At 42.7% G+C, this 22,999-nt stretch overlaps 1 protein-coding gene across 1 annotated transcript in view; it reads right to left on the bottom strand.

Moving 5' to 3' along the window:
- The window catches only part of PRODH (proline dehydrogenase 1), a 264,504-nt gene that overhangs the window by 124,921 nt on the left and 116,584 nt on the right, over positions 1 to 22,999 (bottom strand). The window contains exons 5-7 of the mRNA XM_082253359.1: positions 18,380 to 18,444; positions 4,716 to 4,832; positions 2,466 to 2,545 (exon numbers count right to left, since the gene is read on the bottom strand). Of these exons, the coding sequence (XP_082109485.1) occupies positions 2,466 to 2,545; positions 4,716 to 4,832; positions 18,380 to 18,444 (262 nt within the window). The remainder of the gene's footprint in view (positions 1 to 2,465; positions 2,546 to 4,715; positions 4,833 to 18,379; positions 18,445 to 22,999) is intronic.

The raw sequence follows: 22,999 nt of genomic DNA, 5'->3' as shown, positions 1-22,999 counted from the left end.
GAATGGATCTTTGTGATGAACTGGTCACCATTAGACATTTTCTAACTCAGGAGATGACACCTTGCAGTATCTAGTAGAGAATAACATGACCAACATATTCCCAAACATTTCCATTTCACTGAGAATACTGATGACACTTCCTGTAAGTGTAGCTGTTGGGGAATGTTCATTTTCAAATCTAAAGTTGATTAAAAAAAAGGCCTCCATTCCACAATTGAATGCAAGACACTTAAGAAACGTATCCATAATATTCATTGAAAAATCCTTCTGCGAAGATTTGGATATACATGGCGTGATTAGAAATTTTGCCGTTTCCAAGGGTTCAAAGAGTTAGTTTTGCTTGATAAAATAATCAAACAATGTGCACACACTGCTTACTTCCCTAGTGCCTCACAACTGGAAGATGATGTACCAAAAAATAGGAAAGTGAAGAGGAGCATTAATTTAAAAAAAAAACAAAAAAACACAACACTGTTCAATAAAGCAAACCCGTTCCATTTTTGTTTTTTACCATTTTCATATATGGGTCAATCCATGAAAGAATATAACCTCATATAGGGCAAAAAATGTAGGGCAAAAAATGTACAGCATAGGCTTAGATTTTCTGCTACCTCATTTTCTGTTCAAAAGTGTAACATTGTTAAACTCCTTTATATTCCAAGATTTGTTTTCTGCGACGACTATTTGATTTACATGCACTTTACAGAATTGTCAATAAATAAATGTATTTTGACTGTCAAAGCTGTTGACTAAGTTATTGTCAAAGCATTCAGAATACAAAAAGTGGTGGGGCTTATAGATGGAGAGGTGGAGTTGTCATAGAAACATTTGTAAAAGGGGAGGGGTAAGATGGCCACGCCCACGTGGGGGGCATCAGAAATATTTCTGCCACCCAGGTGTCTGTGACCCTAAGATGGGCGCTGGTGCTGGGTCACTATATACTCAGGTCTGAGGATAGCGCAAAGCTCCCAGTGTGGGAGATGGAAGGTCTCAACCTGGGGTCAGAGGGCCCAGCCAGAAACCATAAGACAGATGTCTCATTAAGGGAATCAGAGGGCCCAACCAGAAGCGAAAAGATAGCAGGTCTCAGCTCCAGGACTCAGGTCAGCTCCTATCGGGGGTGCCAGGAGAACCCCAAACTTAGGCCAGAGGTGGGCCATGCAGCAGTGTTCTGTGACTAAAGGCTAGAGAGCCAAGTATTCCAGAAGAGCTGGACAACACAGCCAAGGGGACTGGTAAGAGGATCAGAAGTGCTGCCAATAAGTGAACCAGGTGGCTCTGTATTCTCGCTTGTGCACATTTTGTGGAAGAAACCCCTGCGTGGGCAAAGGATATACATGGGAAGTTTCTGTTTATTGAATAAGTGGGCTGCCATGCCCTGAAATACAGTTTTGGACTGGCGCAATCCCACAGTAGGTATAGCTAAGATAACATAACCCATGCTAGGGGGGTGTACTGCAGATAATGCCTTTTAAAGAATTCTATGCATTAAGGTAAACCACCTTCTGTGCTGCAGGAGTCCCCTAGTGCCCCACCCCTTATTCTTACAGGAGCCTGATTCAATCTAACGATCTGCACTAGAGCAGTGGCTGACAACTGTCTCCCTCCAGATTGATAGCAGCGGCAGTCATTGGCTCCCGCTGCTGTCAATAAAATGCCTTGCTGAGGAAGCTGGGGGTTTAATATTACTTTGAAATAAATTTGCACTGTTGCACAGGGGAACATCTCCAGACACAAAAGAATCGAGGCTATACTATGTAGGTAAGCAAAATCTAGGGAAGTGTTTTGCTTGATGGAAGATGTTATCACACAAATCCTGCTACTACCTTATTTCTTTTTTTATTTTACATGACCTTACAGGTCTTCAAGGGCTTAAAGCAAGACCTGAAAACTGCACCTGTGCGCTCAAGTCGGTCTTATGTGAATTCCCTTTAAAGGTGGCCTAAGGTCCATAGAGCAGTAATCTACAGGTGTGGACTCTATACAGCTGGAACAACTTAAAGTGGAACTCCACACAAAAGGGGAAGTTTCACTTTAAGGCCTCCGTTCCCATTCCGCTTTGATGAGATTTGCCATTTTCCTATTTAAAGGAGTGGGGGAGTGGTTTCGACCTGGTTTTCGACAGGAGACCACCTAAACAATCTGAGCAGAAGTTCTCCCTTGTCTCCAAGCTGTCACAGCCAGGTGCTCACAGTTAAGATGCGGGTGCCAAGGACCGAACACGGTCCCCGACGCCCCCTCAGGTGAGCAAAGCGCTGGATCCTGGTACAGGTAACTGTCTTATTAAAAGTCAGCAAGTACAGTTTTTGTAGCTGCTGAATATTAATTTTTAGAAAATCGCTCAGAACTACTCATTATTCCAATTGCAATTGTTGGTTTACTGCACTTTGAAAATCACATCTGGGTTTCGCCTGCATTAAAATAGCACACATGTATTTTGAAATCACATTTTCATTAAAGCATACCCGGATAGTCCAAGATTTTCACCCGTGAACCAGTTGTGACTTTCATCTTTTGTAGCAATTCCTAGTTTTGCCAAACTTTCCTGAAAAGCAACACAAGTTATATTTAAATAGGCAGAGTGTTGTTAGTGTAAGGTGAATAAAAAACTCAGGTAACAAGTTAACAAAGCTAAATAAATGATTTAAAAGTGGAGTTAAAGGCTCAACAGTAACATGCTACATGTATACATACATATATACGGCCTTCTATGTTATGTTGTCCGGGAAACACTCTTCTCCACTCTCCTCTGCAAAACCAGCCTTTGTTGGCCAGGAGACTGGATGTCTAGTATAGTGCATCCAGCAGAAGTGCCATGGTACCTAGTCTGTGGGCTACCAGCCAAGCCTTTCCCCCTCAATATCCCACACCCCATCTGAACTACAGGGAATCAAGGTCTGTAGCTTCCCAGGAATTCCACTAAATGAAGCACTTTAGTGATATCCGAGGTTAAATTAATTTTGCTAAGCTAATGTCACATGACCTGTACTGTGTTAGGAGGTACATTGAAGCATTTTGTTCTTACGTTTTGTTTTTTTTGTTGATTAGGTGCAACACAACCACCAAATATCAGAATATATGTTTCTAATGTTCCTAGAGTTCCCAATTTCAATGCCATTCATATTTGATAACCCATATTAAATTTACTGGCTTTGTTCTAGGACTATAATTATGCCTCGTTTCCACTAAGCGGATCGGTTCGGGTTGGTTCGGTACGATATGCTATTTTCAGTGTTTCCATTATGAAAGTGGCCCATACAACCGAACCAAACTGCACCATTCCTGGTCCTGTTTCAGATGTAGGGCCATAGGAAATGGTACGGTACAGTTAGGGCGGAGCTACTGGCGTCACACGATACATTCCACTGATTGGCGGACAGGAAAACCTCAATGCTCACGTCAAAAGGCATTTGGTGTAAACCCCACATGGCCCCTGGCGGTCCGACTTGCAGTGGAAACGCTCACCTGAATAGGCCGGACCATTCTAGCCCTTCCAAACTGTACCAACCCGAACCATTCTGCTCAGTAGAAACGAGGCATAAGATTCCACTAGATGAAACCACATCCAAAATGTAGGACACCAAGGCTGACTGAAATTGTGGACAGGAATGTGGATATGTTGCCTAGAGCAGGGGTCTCCAAACTTTTCAGGATGAGGGCAACATTGTATATTTTATATATAGACATGGGCCAAAAAAAAAAAAAAACAGTTTTCTAAGGGAACGAAAAAAATTCCCTCTTAAATTCAGGAGTTCCCTCTAACATTCAGAAGTACCCAGCAGAGTCTCCCTCTGCATACAGGAGTGCCCTACAGAGTCTCCCCTTACATTCATGTTTACCCAGAAGAGTCCCCCTTATCTTTCAGGTGGCAGGGTTATGGTTGGCTGGTTAGCAGTGGATATGCTGTCTCCATAATACCATATAGCGGAGGCTGCTGCAGGTCAGATAAAATCTTTTAGCGGCAGGATGTGATCTGCAAGCCCTAGTTTGGAGGCCCCAGGTTTAGAGCAACCAGATTATTTCAAGATCAAACCTGAACTATACAAATTGTGTATAAAAAACACCTATAGCTCTTAGACTGTTAGGAAAAAAAAAAAAAAGAAAAAAGTAGCAGTTTATACTGCCAATGTTTTTACAAGCTTTGCTTTTAACTCAAGATACTCTATGTCTTTCCATATACCTTTATAGTCACCTATTTAAATATACCAGGACTGCAAGAACAGGGATACCAAAACGGATCTGCATAATTAACTGTCCAGGAAGGATTTAAACTCTATTAAAAGGCTCGGTCTTATTTTCACCTTATTAAACATTTATATACATTGCTTTCTCCCAAGCCTGCTGTTCCTATGTGTATCTGCAATTTGAACTGATCTCTTATCTATAATTACCTTGGAAGCAAAAGACACAAAAAGCCCTGTAAAAACAGAATTTACAGCTGACACAAATGACATGGCCTGTCTCTGCTTTTAAATACATGCCTAGCAGGAAATCCTAACTAAGCTGACTAGGAGCTATTCAGAAGACCTAGAAATGATCACTTTGTATACACTGCAACAAAGAAATTATTCTGAAGACAATATCAAATGAAAATGGAACACACATTACATTTCCTTTACCGGTGTTTTTTTTTTTCCCTCGCTTTCTCTAAAATTGTTTCTTCCACAACAGTGGATATAAGCCATTTAATACTTGGATAATGGGTGATAGCTTACTTGTAACTTTTCCACTTCCAGTTCAATTTCGACAGCGGCTAACCCAGCTTTGCCCTGATCCGCTGCCAGCTGGTGGAAGAATCGCCGCCATTTTATAAGCACTTCAGAAAACTGCAACTGAAAGAGAAAAAGGAAGAAGGGTGAGGGCCATGTTACACAAGCAGATCTGTGCCATCCTATCCATTTCATTCCCCTCCATCTCATTTCCCACATACAGATTTTATGAAACCACCGCACACTGTGTATTAATGGCTTTAATATGTTCTTAGATGATATATCGATAGATATAACAAGCAAAAAAGAACAATAGCAACATTATGGGCAAGCAATAGAAATGATCCCAAAGTAAAGAGCTAATTTGGAACAAATTATATTTTAATGGCAATGGTAAATTACTTTGATTGCTACAGGCTATGCCTGGCTCATTAATTCTGACAAAGACTGAACACTGCAGATTGTCTATGGAAACAAACAGTAGGCTAGTTTGTGCGGCACAGTTGTTTTTCCATGCAAAAAAAAAAAAAAAAAAAAAAATGGTGCTGCATTTATATGTGCCCAGATTTTCTGGATGTCTGACCTTTGTTTTTAGCCCTGTACAAAAAATATAAAGCAGCCTCAGCAAGCTCTATAGAACCCTACATGGCAAAAGAGAAAATCTAGCTTTGGAAATGACGCCAGGGACCCACATGCCAAATAGACACTGAATGGGAAACATAGCTACCCCAGTGGCTATAACTAAGTTGTCATTATCTACCTCTTGTCCAAGGACCCAGACATTAATGGTGCTTGAACTAGGGAACAGTATACCCATCTTCTCTCTGTAGCATGAGAAGTGGCAAAGCACAGAATCATGTGATTCAACCTCCCCTGCCCACCCAAAAAACAATATAAGAATCCTAACCAATCTTGCCACATGGAAATAAGTGAAACTTACAGAAAACAGGGTTATGTAAATCTATGGAACTCTGCAAACTGAGCAAATAATCATAACATACAGATGTTGCTGACCTGAACACCACATGACAGAATATAAAAACCAAGCTTGGACCTACCCTTCCCACCTCTGGCACCTACCTTTTGGTTTTTTGAAAATTATAGATTAGTCTCACTGACCAATTTGAAAAATCATGAAGACAGACACTGATTTTTAGCAGGAAAAGTCATTAGTTTAATGATATTCAGTCTGAATCTACTGCTTGCTTTGACCAAAGGCAATTCTTGCTTATATACATTTTTTCTATACGTTCTCTTAAATTGCCAAGTTAGTGTCAGGCTTAAAGTAGATGTAAATGCTTCTATCTACATACACTTCAGAGATGGCTGTATGACTTGTCTCAGGGTAAGTTTCCTGTATGTGACAACAGTGAACTGTGCCAATGTAATGTGTGCAGAAACAACCACTTCTAGTCTTCATAGGAAGCCCATGTAATAGGCTAACCAGAAAAGAGTAAGGCCACCCTATCACAGAAAGGGATGGAGCAAGCCACTTCATGGCAGGATCGATCATCAGTTATTTAAAAGTGTCATTAAACCTAAAATTTATTTTGTCATCATTAAATAACAAAATATTATCTCTACCCATCTGTAAGAGCCGGTTCACACTATTACGACTTGCCAGGCGACTTGGTCAGCCTGGCAAGTCGTGCACCGTCGGGTCCATCGAGTAGTACAGGACCCGTTCTAAAAGGAGCGACACAAGTTGCTCCAACTTAGAAAAAGGGTCCTGTACTACTTCGGGGCGACCTGTAGGCGACTTGCATTGACTTAAATTATATGAAGTCCATGCAAGTCTCGCCAAAGTCGCGGTGCACGCGACTTCAAAGGTCGCCCCCGAAGTCGGAGCGACCTAATGTGAACGGGGTCTAAAAGTTTTCCATTATGCAGGTTGTGATTTTTTGTATATACCAGGTTAATCCTGCTATTTAACTGTACTTGCTTATTCATGGTGGCAGCGGAATAGCAGCCAATCCTGTGAGTCCTTTGTTGCCTCAATAAGCATGCCCTAGAAGCAGCGCACTTCTGGTTTCTAGTCTAGAAGTTGCCCTACTTGAATTTGATTGTGTGCACCTCTTGTCCTCTGCAGTAAGTGGGTGGTACCAGAAGCACAGAATCAGAATAGGGGAGCATTACGTTCCATGGTACACAACAAGGGTTAAATTGCAGATGGGACCTGGAGTTTCATCTTGGAGGATATTGTGAGGGCTTTTCCTTTTTTCTGGTTCCCATCCTTCATAAAATCCTCTCTCTGTGCTGCAGCCTCCTCGGTGGTGCAGAATGCTTCTTTAGTGTAGCGCCTTATGACAATATTTTGGCAACGCTTTTGTAACATTTTACTCTGTACATTCATGATGTACAGAGCATCTTAAATAAAATGAACAGGAAAAAAAAGTTTTTATCTTCAGCAGAGCTGAAGAAAAGATGTCCAATCTCCTAGGACACTAGCAAAAAACAAGCATGATGATTGGTGGTGGCGTTAAACGAGGGCTGGCTTTAAACTAGTGATCGTCCATACAGTGGGTACGGAAAGTATTCAGACCCCCTTAAATTTTTCACTCTTTGTTATATTGCAGCCATTTGCTAAAATCATTTAGGGTAATTCTTCTTCCTCATGAATGTACACATGCCATACTGACAGAAAAACACAGAATTGTTGACATTGTTGCAGATTAAAAAAGAAAAACTGAAATATCACATGGTCCTAAGTATTCAGACCCTTTGCTGTGACACTCATATATTTAACTCAGGTGCTTTCCATTTCTTCTGATCATCCTTGAGATGGTTCTACACCTTCATTTGAGTCCAGCTGTGTTTGATTATACCGATTGGACTTGATTAGGAAAGCCACACACCTGTCTATATAAGACCTTCCAGATCACAATGCATGTCAGAGCAAATGAGAATCATGAGGTCAAAAGGAACTGCCTGAGGTCAAAAGGAACTGCCTGAAGAGCTCAGAGACAGAATTGTGGCAAGGCACAGATCTGGCCAAGGTTACAAAAAGATTTCTGCTGCACTTAAGGTTCCTAAGAGCACAGTGGCCTCCATAATCCTCAAATGGAAGACGTCTGGGACGACCAGAACCCTTCCTAGAGCTGGCCGTCCGGCCAAACTGAGCTATCGGGGGAGAAGAGCCTTGGTGAGAGAGGTAAAGAAGAACCCAAAGATCACTGTGGCTGAGCTCCAGAGATGCAGTCAGGAGATGGGAGAAAGTTGTAGAAAGTCAACCATCACTGCAGCCCTCCACCAGTCGGGGCTTTATGGCAGAGTGGCCCGACGGAAGCCTCTCCTCAGTGTAAGACACATGAAAGCCCGCATGGAGTTTGCTAAAAAACACCTGAAGGACTCCAAGATGGTGAGAAATAAGATTCTCTGGTCTGATGAGACCAAAATAGAACTTTTTGGCCTTAATTCTAAGCGGTATGTGTGGAGAAAACCAGGCACTGCACATCACCTGTCCAATACAGTCCCAATAGTGAAGCATGGTGGTGGCAGCATCATGCTGTGGGGGTGTTTTTCAGCTGCAGGGACAGGACGACTGGTTGCAATCGAGGGAAAGATGAATGCGGCCAAGTACAGGGATATCCTGGACAAAAACCTTCTCCAGAGTGCCCTGGACCTCAGACTGGGCCGAAGGTTTGCCTTCCAACAAGACAATGACCCTAAGCACACAGCTAAAATAACGAAGGAGTGGCTTCACAACAACTCCGTGACTGTTCTTGAATGGCCCAGCCAGAGCCCTGACTTAAACCCAATTGAGCATCTCTGGAGAGACCTAAAAATGGCTGTCCACCAACGTTTACCATCCAACCTGACAGAACTGGAGAGGATCTGCAAGGAGGAATGGCAGAGGATCCCCAAATCCAGGTGTGAAAGACTTGTTGCATCTTTTCCAAAAAGACTCCTGGCTGTATTAGATCAAAAGGGGGCTTCTACTAAATACTGAGCAAAGGGTCTGAATACTTAGGACCATGTGATATTTCAGTTTTTCTTTTTTAATAAATCTGCAACAATGTCAACAATTCTGTGTTTTTCTGTCAGTATGGGGTGCTGTGTGTACATTCATGAGGAAGAAGAATGAACTTAAATGATTTTAGCAAATGGCTGCAATATAACAAAGAGTGAAAAATTTAAGGGGGTCTGAATACTTTCCGTACCCACTGTATATCGCCAACGCCGATATATCGACGGCCGATATGCCCTTTTCCCGCTATATCGGAATCGGCCTTTGGAATTGCAGATATTGCCGTGACGTCATTGCGTATGTTGCACCATGCGCCTCAGCGCACTGCATCTTCTTAGGCCACCTCCCTCAGCCTTGTTACAGTGTGTTTTACCCGCCACGGCCATACTGGAGTTTGCATGCTGTGCACAGTCGGTCGGGACAGTGCGTGATCTTCTAGTTCTATCAAAATCACAGTACAATAACCAGTCACAGACCATGCATGTTGTCCACCACGGCCACCCTCCACTCAGATCTGCCGGATGCCAGCCAGCCACCCAGCCCCACACACCTACAGGCCTACCAGCCAGCCAGCAACAGGCCCTGCCTGACTATACCTGCAAGCCACCCACAGGCCCTGGGCCTCTACGTGCCAGCCACCCACCACACAGGGTGACAGCCAGCCACCACAGGGTGCCAGACAGCCACCCAGGGTTGCCAGCAAGCCACCCACCAAAGGGTGCCAGCCAACCACCCACCAAAGGGTGCCAGCCAACCACCCACCACAGGGTGCCAGCCAACCACCCACCACAGGGTGCCAGCCAGACACCCACCACAGGGTGCCAGCCAGACACCCACCACAGGGTGCCAGCCAGACACCCACCACAGGGTGCCAGCCAGACACCTACAAAAGGGTGCCAGCCAGCCACCACAGGGTGCCAGCCAACCACCCACCCACCACAGGGTGCCAGCCAGAAACCCAACTCAGGGTGCCAGCCAGCCACCCACAAAAGGGTGCAAGCCAATCACCCACCCACCACAGGGTGCCAGCCAACCACCCACCACAGGGTGCCAGCCAACCACCCACCACAGGGTGCCAGCCAGACACCCACAAAAGGGTGCCAGCCAGACACCTACAAAAGGGTGCCAGCCAGACACCACAGGGTGCCAGCCAGCCACCCACCCACCCACCACAGGGTGCCAGCCAGAAACCCAACACAGGGTGCCAGCCAGCCACCCACCCACAACAGGGTGCCAGCCAGCCATCCACCCACCAAAGGGTGCCAGCCACCCACCCACCAAAGGGTGCCAGCCATTCATCACCACAGGGTGCCAGCCAGCCATTTTGTTTAAGCCTATATTAGTGTATTTTTTCAAGTTTCAATGGAGATGGATGGAGATAGAAAAATATAAAGTGTGGTCTGGGACTATTTCTCTTCTCCATTTCCAGGAAAATCTGCAGCACTGTGCAACACTTGCAAAAACATTGTAAGCATGGGATCAATAACTGCAAAAAACAAAAATATGTCTAATCTTTGGGCCCATCTAAGAGTTCATCATCTTGAACTGTATAATGCAGCACAGAAAAAACAAAATTAATCACAAGGTGAAACATAATTTTCCCAAGCAACGATAACAGATATGTTTCAGAAAAAAAACAGGTGGCTAAAATCTGATGGAAGATCCCAAATGCTGGACAGAGTAATCACAAAGATGATGGTCACTGATAACCAGCTATTTACAATAGTGTCTGACTCTGGATTTAAGTGGTTGGTGTCCATGCTTGAGCCAACGTACACACTGAACAGTGACAAATTTTATCGAACTGAAATGCTGCCAAAGATTCACCAAAAGGTCGTTGACAAAGTAAAGACTATGCTGCAACCAGAGAATGCTGGCAACTCACTCTCATTCACGACTGACTGCTGGTCAGGACAAACAAAATCACTAATGAGTCTTACTTGCCACTTCATTGACAGCGGATGGACAAGAAGGCATTTGGTGTTTAATACAAAAGTGATGCAAAAATCCCACACTGGGGAGTACATTAGAGAAATGTTTCTAGGCATGCTAGAAGACTAGGGAATCACCAAAGACCGAGTGATGCCTGCGCTGCGAGACAGTGGAGCAAACATGGTTAAAGGTATGAGACTTGCTGAAGTGTCAGACCTCAGTTGCATGGCACACACCCTCCAACTTGTGGTAAATGATGGTCTGTCAAACCAGAAAGCATTGCTTGACATTAGCATGCTGAAGAAGTGCGCAGGCCATTTCCACCATTCTATTCTTGCCAAGCAGCGACTGAGGTGCATTCAGGAAGACCTTGGCCTACCCAAAAAAAAAACTTGATACAGGCTGTTCCAACACGATGGAACTCAATGCTACACATGTTACAAAGGGTAATGGCGCAGAAGCGAGCTCGGACTATATATCCTCCTGTGCCCTTTATTCTTAAATTCTTCCACTAACAAGCAACAGCTACAGCTCACTATCACTTCCCTGAATGTTAAGGGCCTAAACTCCCCCTTTAAGGCGCCTACTATGGAAAGAGGCCCTAAGACTCAACTCTGACCTCATATGTGCGCAGGAGACTCATTATCTTCTCACCGTCCCCCATCATGCTCTCAGGTTTCACGCGGTTTATTTTATCTAACTCCCCGAAGAAAAAAAAAGCAGGTGGCCTCATTGCTATACGTTCCACAAAACCATCCAACTACCTCATTCTCAAAGTGACCCCTTTGGCAGATATATTATATTACACGCCTCCATTAACAATACCATTATTCCTATTGTCACTGTATACGCCCCGAATACCCACCAAGGCCAGTTTTAAAAAACTGTAATGGGAAAACTATAACCCTACCGACAAAATACCCTAATCATGTGTGGCGACCTTAACCAAATAGTAGATCTAGACTCCTCAAACCCTTCCTGCAAACAATCTACAGCTCTCTACTTCGATCTGAAGACTTATACGACCCCTGGAGATGCCTACATGGCACGGAGAAAGATTACACCTTAAATTCTCACACCCAAAAGTCCTACTCCAGAATAGACATGTTTCTGGTAGACAAACATACCCTCCAAGCTGTCCATGATGCCAAAAATGATACCATTACGTGATCTGAAGACGCACCAATACTTCTAAACTATTGGCACAAATACGTTCCCTTGTAACTGCGCATAAAACCCAACCCTCCACACTCCTAGAAACTGAATTATAAAATACCAGACGAAAACTAAGCGATCACCTACATGTAAACTTTGACTTATCCAGGAAAAAACATCCAATTCTACGCCCACCACAACATACCAGGAGCTAGCATTGCAAAACAACTTAAACGTCGCCTAGTACACAATAAAATTCCATACCTTACCTCCCCCACTCATACCCGTCTTACCAACCCTAAGGACATCGCTAACAGGTTTAGTCAGTTCTACGCTAAACTAAACAACCTCAGGTGAAGCTCCCTCCCCCCACTCCAGAAGACATCACTCAATTCATAGAACATCTGCATCTACCTTCATTGTCCCCAGAACAATTACAAAACATATCCACTCCCTTCCATCTATCTGAAATTGAACAAGCCATTACCTTTCTCCCTTTACATACAGCCACCGGACCTGACGGATTCAGCAATGAATACTACAATTTTCCAAACTACTTGCCTCCCACCTTTGTCAATATTTCAACCATATTGCTGCCACAGGTTCCATCCTCCCAGAGGCACTTGAAGCCAACATCACCACAATCCCAAAACCTGGTAAACCATCTGACGATCCAGGCAGTTATAGGCCCATTTCACTTTTAAATACCAACACATTTGTAAGCCAAACTTCTAGCCACATGGCTCTCCCCTATCATTCCACACCTAGTACACCCTGAATAGGTGGAATTTGTAGCTGGTAGGCAAGCATCTAATGGCATCCGTCGATACATAGACCTATCACAATGGATGGAACATATTTGACCACCTTCTCTGTTCATATCCTTGGATGCAGAGAAAGCCTTCGATAGAGTCGACTGGAATTTAAGTGCAGTATTAACAAAATGTTGGTTTCTCTGGTCTGATTCTCAAAGCAATTATGGCACTTTACTCCTCCCCTTGTGCTAAATTTGTAACCTCAGGCATCCCATCTAACCTCTTTCACATAACCAATGGAACCCGTCAACGTTGCCCCCTATCTCCTCTAATTTTTACCCTCATAATGGAACAGTTAGCCCATTCCATCTGCTCCAACTCTCTTATCTCTGGCATTACAGTTGGCAACGTCAATCACAAAATTGGCCTCTATGCTGAGGACATGATCATCTCTATAACCAACCCCACACAATCACTTACTCACCCCCATCACACCCTAGACCTCTTCAGCCAAGCCTCTCTGTTCAAGATCAACTACTACCATGATTGGAGAAAATATTGATCTGGCTACTAAAGGTAGCATTGCTCAGCACTCCTCTTTTTCGTGGGCTCCTGACTCTACCCTTTCCTACATAGGCATACGCTTTACTACTCCTACCACCCAACTGCTCCTACTAAACTTCACAAATCTAAATATCCAACCTTCAAAAAACAGCTTGTGACTTGAAAAATATCCAAGCCTCGGGTGCTGGGTGTATTACGCTAACCAAGAAGTACCTACTGCCACACATACTATATGTAGTCTGAACCCTGCCCATCACCTTCCTGACAATCCCACCAACAAACTACAAGCAATTTTGGCCTCCTTTATATGGAATGGGAAACACCCCAGAATCAAATGCTGTATCCTATGCTCGCCAACGTCTGCATGAGGTATGGGAGCACCGAACTGAACTACAGCATAGAATGGCAACAGATAGAAGTAACAACCTTAGCAGCTTGCCCCAAGATGCTCCTCAGTGCACTTCTACAACAACATGGACAAAAATGCTATCTTAGCACTATCAATGCAACGATCAGCATATGGCAAGCAGCTTATCAACACTGCGGAGGCATACCTCTCCGACTTCTGAACCTTATACATCTCAACACGATACAAGCCATCACACCTGATATCCCAATATCAAACTGGCTTTCTGCTGGCCTCCAAACAATCGGAGATCTCTACCAAAACTCATCGCTCCTCTCATTCTAACACCTAAAAGAACTATTACATCCCTGCTAAAATTTCTCAAAATGCAGTCTGCCCTCTCACGCATATCATAGTCAAAGAACCTCTTTTTTTATCACCTCTTGAAATTTTACGACATGGAGAAGCCCCACCAAAGAGGCATTTCCTACAGTGGTTTCCGAAAGTATTCGGCCCCCTTGAACTTTTAAAACTTTTTCCACATTTCACGCTTCAAACAAAGATATAAAACTGTAATTTTTAGTGAAGAATCGACAACAAGTGGGACACAATCATGAAGTGGAACGAAATTTATTGGATATTTCAAACTTTTTTAACAAATAAAAAACTGAAAAATCGGGCGTGCAAAATTATTCAGCCCCCTTAAGTTAATACTTTGTAGCGCCACCTTTTGCTGCGATTACAGTTGTAAGTCGCTTGGGGTATGTCTTTATCAGTTTTGCACATCGAGAGACTGACATTTTTGCCCATTCCTCCTTGCAAAACCGCTCGAGCTCAGTGAGGTTGGATGGAGAGCGTTTGTGAACAGCAGTTTTCAGTTCTTTCCACAGATTCTCGATTGGATTCAGGTCTGGACTTTGACTTGGCCATTCTAACACCTGGATATGTTTATTTGTGAACCATTCCATTGTAGATTTTGCTTTATGTTTTGGATCATTGTCTTGTTGGAAGACACATCTCCGTCCCAGTCTCAGGTCTTTTGCAGACTCCATCAGGTTTTCTTCCAGAATGGTCCTGTATTTGGCTCCATCCATCTTCCCATTAATTTGAACGATCTTCCCTGTCCCTGCTGAAGAAAAGCAGGCCCAAACCATGATGCTGCTACCACCATGTTTGACAGTGGGGATGGTGTGTTCAGGGTGATGAGCTGTGTTGCTTTTACGCCAAACATAACGTTTTGCATTGTTGCCAAAAAGTTAGATTTTGGTTTCATCTGACCAGAGCACCTTCTTCCACATGTTTGGTGTGTCTCCCAGGTGGCTTGTGGCAAACTTTAAACAACACTTTTTATGGATATCTTTAAGGAATGGCTTTCTTCTTGCCACTCTTCAAAGGTCAGATTTGTGCAGTATACGACTGAGTGTTGTCCTATGGACAGAGTCTCCCACCTCAGCTGTAGATCTCTGCAGTTCATCCAGAGTGATCATGGGCCTCTTGGCTGCATCTCTGATCTGTCTTCTCCTTGTATGAGCTGAAAGTTTAGAGGGACAAACAGGTCTTCGTAGATTTGCAGTGGTGTGATACTCCTTCCATTTCAATATTATCGCTTGCACAGTGCTCTTTGGGATGTTTAAAGCTTGGGAAATCTTTTGGTATCCAAATCCGGCTTTAAACTTCTCCACAACAGTATCTCGGACCTGCCTGGTGTGTTCCTTGTTCTTCATGATGCTCTCTGCGCTTTAAACGGACCTCTGAGACTATCACAGTGCAGGTGCATTTATACGGAGACTTGATTACACACAGGTGGATTCTATTTATCATCATTAGTCATTTAGGTCAACATTGAAACATTCAGAGATCCTCAATGAACTTCTGGAGAGAGTTTGCTGCACTGAAAGTAAAGGGGCTGAATAATTTTGCATGCCCAATTTTTCAGTTTTTTATTTGTTAACAAAGTTTGAAATATCCAATAAATTTCGTTCCACTTCATGATTGTGTCCCACTTGCTGTTGATTCTTCACAAAAAAATTACAGCTTTATATCTTTATGTTTGAAGCCTGAAATGTGGCAAAAGGTCAAAAAGTTCAAGGGGGCCCGAATACTTTCGCAAGGCACTGTACATATTCAAGCTCATCACTAACCCCACAGCCGAATCGAAAACTTCAGCACCGATACATTGGGAAAGCATTGTAAATTGCAACTACTCACTGCAAAAATGGCGGCAAGCCCTCCAAAGACCACAAAAGGTATCCAGATGTATACTATATTGGCAAACTGTACAAAAAGAATTCTTAATAACTGGTACCTAACACCAACTAAACTGGCAAGGATCTACCCTTCTACATTACCTACCTACTGGAGAAATTGTGGACATCTTGAAACCCCACTACATTTTTGGTGGGCTTGCCCCAATTTAAAGCCCTTCTGGTCCACCCTAACTAGATTTATCTCTTCTATCCTTACATCTTCCATTTCCCTGTCTACGCAAATGATCCTTTTAGGTTTAGACCCCTGACCGCTGGCCTCCACACAAATATACTATCATATCCCACATCTTTATTGCCCCACATCTAGCTATCGCTAGAACTTGGAAATAGCTAATCTCCCCCCCCCCCCATCCATCACGGTGGTAATGTCATCATTAAACAATCATTTTTTAATAGAATACATGTACGCCATGACCCACTTACAAATTCCAAAATTCAAAAAAACAAAAAAAGTGTAACCCAAGCCCCCCTCGCCCACCCCATATCCATATAATCCACGTCAAATTCCAAAACCTGAAAGGACCACCTGCTCCTTTGTCCTATCTGTGTTAAATATACAAACCTACAATCTATAAGCAATCCATTTACCTGCACTTGCTATACAGTTTTCTTGAATGCTTACCACAAGCCATCTCGATGTGACTTATTGTACTTGTTTAATTCATTTATTTGCTCTTTAAGTACCTGTTCATATAAAATGATATATTGATTCTGTATCACAAAACTCTTAAATAAATATATTAAAGTTAAAAAAAATATATATATTTATCACTTTTGTTGCAGTCACAAGGAATGTAAATGTCCCTTGTGATAGTAATGGGCAGTGACAGGTCCTCTTCATGGAGGGATCTGGAGTCTAAAAGGCCCCAAACCCCTCCTCTGCACTTCAAAGCATTCAAAATGCATTTCAACTTTTTTTTTTTTTTTTAAATCTGGCGCCTTTAAGGTTTCATTACCCAGAAGTGATGTCATGACATCGCTTCTGGATTTTTACATCGAAGACTCGATCAGCCGGCTGGTTGCTTGGGTCTCCTGGTGGGACGTGGAAGGTGGCAGGAAGGGGAGGGGGATGGTAGCCCCCCGCTCCTTGAAATGACAATCAAACAGCTGCTGTGCCGTATCGGTTGCCATTACAAGAAAGCCGACCGTTGGCTCTAAACAACGGTACTGGGGTGATGCCTCTAGCTGCAGGCATCACCCTGGTACAACCCCCTGAAGCCGGGGCCACATATTTGTGTTCTGTCAGAGTGAAGGAGTTAAACAGCTTTCTTAGGAGTACTGTAACTGTGTACTTAGTTGTTTGCCTATGTTCAACTTTAAGCTCATCTGGAAAGCAAGGTATGAAATACACCCAGAACAGTATTCGAATCAAAGTGGTATTGAACAAGGCTCAACTTGTAACAGAGATTTAGCGATTAACAGCTGTGGTTTTCCTTTGTGTCTATTAAATCAGCAAGGTCTAAAGTGGCATTGACTTATGTACCAGAGATATCAGTTCTCAATACAAGTGCTTTAAATTAAAAGTTCAATATACAAGCCAAGCAGGAGGTTGCAAGTTTTTTTTCTCTTTAACAGGTTACAACACAAACTGCTTAACAGAATGGTTGTGCCCTATCCTCACAAAAGAATAAGAATATAACCCCTTATCACAATTAATAGGATTTTACAGCAAAGAGACACTAACTTTTGTTTAGTTAAATGACAAATAAATGTACTTCTGCAGCATGACACAAAGCACAGGTGAAAATTTGCACCAAACATGCATTATCTAAATCGGTAACAGCAATCTGTTTCAATTTTAAATCCTGAAGTGGTCTAGGGTGCCTCATGTTTGTCAGTAAACATCCTCTTGTCTTTTAGTAATCTTGGACTGCTTTGATATACACACTTTTTATCCTTATTGCCACTTTGGATGAAGAGTGTGATCCAGAGCTGTAACACATGCTGGTAAATATTACTGGCTCAAGATGACTTGAGCACTTGCTTTCTTGGAGGAGTTTGTAAGTACAGTTTGGCAACTGGTATCAAGTCTGCATAATAATTCACTTTTACCATCCACACGAATGACCATATTTGTGATCCATATTTTTCCGCTTCTTTTTGGGGCTTTCACCTGAACAACTGCTGTAATCATGGGCTATGCAATGCTGTGTGCAGAATACCTATATATATTTAACTTGAGTTCCCACCCCCAGCACCCTGCTTCCTCTGGCAGCAGCCACAATCCACACACTCTAATTTCTATTCCTGTTTTCCAGAAACAACCCCTGTCATCTTCTATTCTCATGTGCCCTCTAGAAAGTCCACATATTTTTTAACAAGTGCACCTTTGTGCATTACATTTTTATCTCCAACTCGTTTTATTAATGAAACTTGGCTTCAGGAATCCAACTCCGACTCTCCAGCTGTCCTCTTACATGGTGTCCTCCACTGGACTCACTTAAACAGAAGCAAGGTGGATTTGGAAAACTTTTATTGGCCTCCTGGGCCAATGTCAAGCTTGCTTGACAACTTCTCTGCCTGGGTACCCTACTTTCCATCTTCTAAAAAACCCAAAGGCAATTTAAAGCCACCATAAAATGTAATTCGGTTTCCAGTTCATCACTTTTATATGCCTAGTAAAAAGAGGTAATCAAGTGAGCCTGTTCATGAACTAAATACAGAACAAAGTAACACAAGCATACCAAAAACTGAGGCCTTCCCAATGCAGTTAGCTTGATTGCAGAAAAGCCATCTTCAGAACTTCCACCTGCAATATAAAAATTACAAAAACAATGGTTTCTCAGTTCTTTCTGTTGTTTTACAGTGGACTTGCACTTAAAGCTAAAGTATCAATCTTGCTGGAATGAAAAGAGAGAAGTAGAAGGGGTAAAAGACTTGAAAAAATCCTGCTCGAAGATCGCTCATAACAAAGAAAAGTCTAGGCATTTGGACATGTGATCTCTGTGGAAAAGGAAGTGGTATTTCAGCCCATTTATTATGCTTTTATCCACCTAAATGGCTCTTAACATAGCTATAGGTTAACATTTAGGAATAGGTCTGCCTTAAATGGAATTATCATTTAATTAAGATCCTTGCTAACCTGCTCACCCACATTTACTGTTTCAGAATTCTGAAGACACTGATCTTGTAACCAAATTAATGGGAATTTGAGCACACACCGGCATATACTGGAAGCCCAGTTACCCATTGGCTTTGTGCATCTGTAAGAGCTACACTATTGGTTTCCTCTGGGCATTGAAAAAGATTCACACTCAAGTGTAAACTTAAAGGCATTGTACAATTTCACGTTTTCACTTTTTTACCTAGATATTGGTGTAGTTATATTCACTATGTTGTTTGCCTTACCTTGTACTCGCATGTTGTGGCTGTAGTTTGTAGTGTCATGGCTGATCGATTCTACTGTATCCATGTATTGATGCAGGTAGCCTGCCACTATTCACCAGAGGGACAGGCAACTTCGCCCTCACACAGGAAGTCAAAAAGGCTTTTACAGCCGTTTTACTTTTTTCTCTGCCTCTAAATGCCCTTCTATATTAGCACACATGGGTGTTTACAGGCAGGATCATTTATAGTCAGGAAAAAAAGGAAGCGTACTACAAGAGCATTCAGATGGCGGAAAAAAAAAAAAAAAAAAAAAAACACTAAATACGCATACATTTGCATACATTTAGGTGCAATTGCGTGTTTGCGTTTCATTTTGACCACTTCAATGTGGGCCAATTTTACCCCCTTCCTGCCCAGGCCGATTTTCAGATTTCCGTGCTGTCGCACTTTGGCTTTTGACAATTAGGCTGTCATATAATTTTTTGGGACAGAGCTTTCTTTTGGTGATATTAAATCACCATTTTTTTTTTTTTTTTTTGCCAAACAAAAAAAAGACAAATTCTTTTTTTTTTTTAAAAACACACACCAAAAAAAAGTTTTTCTTAGTTTTGGTTATAACATTTTGCAGGTAAGTAATTTTTCTTTCCTCACTGATGTGCGCTGATGAGGCTAAACTGAGGAAGTGGCACTTATTGGTATTCATAGGGATTTTCAAGGCACTGATTATCAATGCCCTGATTGTCGTGTAAACAATGTACTCACTGTGTCCTGTAAGATTTGCCAGTTATCGGCCCTTCTTCCCTCACACAGACACACTGTGAGAGGAAAGGAATGCCAATAACTGGCAAATCTGTTTACATGCTGATCACATGGTAAAGGACAGCTGCGATTGGTTCTTTACCGTGATCGGTGATCAGCAGTGTCCAAAGGACACAGTGGTCACAGAGCGCGCCCGATGCGTGCCCCAGGAGGTGTGTGGAAGACACACACATGGGAGCCAATGGCCATCCTCCAGAACTGGAGAGCCATGCTGTAGCTGTATATCTGCTATAGCATGTTAGGGAAGCAGTTAATGGCCAGAATCAAACAATGTGCAGGCAAAAAGGTTTATAATGTCTTTAAAGTTATGTTAACACACCTTCTGGGATAAACAGTAAAACGTAGCCTGAAATACTTAAAGTAGAACTATAGGCAATTTATTTTTTCATTTTGGATAGAGTAAGGAAAGGTTATAACCTTAAAAGATTTTTTTTTCACCATTTCTGTCCCATTGGGGAGATTTCCCTTCACTTCCTATCTCATAGCAAAACAGAAGGGAAGAGGAAATCCCTGCAAATTAAAGAAATTTCTTGGGGATCCCCAGGTCACCAGAACTAGTGTACACCTTGGAAGATTTCCCCTCTATGACTTTTCTGAGGACATCCCAAAATTTTTGGAATTTCTTATTAAATGGGATTTTTGACTTACCATAACATTTATTTCTCTGATGTTCATTGACATACACAGCTCTTCATCTTCATGACCGTAGGGGTTATACTGCCATCTACAGAAGTAGGACACTAGGCAGAGAAAAAAAAGCTTGAGCACGCCTATGGGGGAGTCCATGGGGGTATACTCCCACTTCCTGCTATCCACTTCCTCCCATTCCCACTTTCACAAAGGAAATCTTGCCACAGAGGACAGAGAGAAGGCGAAAGTGTTAAATAATTTCTTATCTTCAGTCTTCACAAAAGAATTGGGGGGCTACACTAACCCAGCTTGTAATGCTAAACGAAATAATACACCTCAGGGAGTACCCCCATGGCTAACAGAGGATAGACTTAGAACTAAACTAGAGAAACTTAACATAAATAGATCACCGGGACCGGATGGCTTGCACCCGAGGGTTCTAAAAGAGCTCAGCCAGGTGATAGCCAGACCATTATTCTTGATCTTTAAGGATAGTCTACAGATGGGTATGGTGCCAGCTGATTGGAAAAAAACCCAACGTGGTACCAATATTTAAAAAGGGGCCGAGATCTATCCCGGGTAACTATAGACCTGTCAGCCTAACATGAGTAGCCTGCAAGATTTTAGAGGGGATGTTAAGGGACTACATACAAGACTTGAGTAATGAAAACGGTATTATTAGTAGTAATAAGCACGGTTTCATGAAAAATCGTTCTTGCCAGACCAATCTATAAGCCTTCTACGTTGAAGTGAGCTGCCATCTAGATAATGGAAAGCCTGTGGATGTGGTGTATCTGGACTTTGCAAAGGTATTTGTTACAGTTCCCTACAAAGCTTACTGTACAAACTAAGGTACGTAGGTATGGACCATAGGGTGAGTACCTGGATAGAGAACTGGCTCCAGGGGAGAGTCCAGAGGGTGGTGAAAAATGGGGGGGTACTCAGATTGGGCAGGTGTGGAAAGTGGGGTCCCCCAAGGTTCTGTCCTGGGACCAATCCTGTTTAATTTATTCATAAATGATCTAGAGGAGGGGATATCTAGCACAATCTCAGTATTTGCAGATGATACTAAAATAAGCATGCCAATATCTTCTATGCAGGATGTGGAAACTTTACAAGTGGACCTGAACAAAATAATGGGGTGGGCAACTACATGGCAGATGAGGTTTAAGGTTTAAAAATGTAAAAGTAATGCACTTGGGCATCAGAAACACGAAAGCAAACTACTCACTAGGGGGGAAACCTCTGGGTGAATCTAAGATGGAAAAGGACCTGGGGGTACTAGTGGACAACAGGCTTGACAGTGGCATGCAATGCCAAGCCGCTGCAAGCAAAGCCAACAAAATACTGGCATATATAAAAAAGGGGATTCACTCCAGAAATAAAGGAATTATTCTCCTGCTCTACAAGACTCTGGTCCGTCCACATCTGGAGTATGCTGTCCAGTTCTGGGCACCAGTCTACAGAAAGGATGTGCTGGAACTGGAGAGAGTCCAGAGAAGGGCAACAAAAATAATTAGGGGAATGGAGGACATCAGCTATGAGAAAAGACTACAAGCATTGAACTTATTCTCTCTGGAGAAGAGACGCTTGAGGGGGGATATGATATCAATGTACATATACTGTACTGGTGATGACCCTAGCATAAGGAACAAACTTTTCAAAGACAGGGAATACAATAAGACACGTGGCCACTCACTAAAACTAGAGGAAAAACGGTTTAACCTTAAATTACGTAAGGGGTTGTTCACTGTCAGAGCAGTAAGGATGTGGAATTCTCTTCGACATGCAGTAGTATCAGCAGGGAGCATCGATAGTTTCAAAAACTATTAGATGGGCACCTTAAAGACCACAACATACAGGGGTATACAACGTACGGTTAACAGCAAACACACCCACACATCATAGGTTGAACTGGATGGACTGATGTCTTTTTTTAACCTCACAAACTATGTAACTATTCAGTTTTGTAACAAGCAGTGCCAGAAGGGAAAAAAACAACTCCAAAGAGGGGCAGGTGCTGTCTCTTTCAATGAACATCAGAGAAAAGGTTTTTACGGTAAGTCAAAAATACCATTTTCTCTTTCGTTCATTGGCGGACACAGCTCTTCATCTTGATGACCATAGCGAAAGGCAAAGCAGTGTCAAACCTGAGGGGTGGGAACAACCGAAAAAACAAACTTCCCTAAGGCTAAAAACACAGCCAACCAGATAACTTGGAGCTCAACTATTAACAACTAGAGCTCACCTGAAGAAAAAAAAAAAAAAAACACCCTCAAGAGGACAAGTCTTTGAGGCTAAAAGAAGCATCCACAGATGCCAAAACATCCTTTTTATAAAATTTTGTGAATGTGTGTACAGAGGACCAGGTTTGCAAACCTGCACCACTGATGCCTGATGATGCAAGGCCCAGGAGGCACTAAGTGCCCGAGTAGAGCACACCCTGACAGGGAAAGGAGGAACCTGACCCTTAATAGAATAAGCCTGAACACAGCCTGTCTGATCCATCTGGCAATGGTTGCAGCAAA

Source organism: Pelophylax lessonae (assembly GCF_965119305.1).
Source record: "Pelophylax lessonae genome assembly, chromosome: 1".
In the NCBI taxonomy this organism is placed as follows: domain Eukaryota; kingdom Metazoa; phylum Chordata; class Amphibia; order Anura; family Ranidae; genus Pelophylax; species Pelophylax lessonae.
The sequence above is the reverse complement of the archived record's forward strand: the minus strand, read 5'-3'. Positions and strand labels throughout refer to the sequence as shown.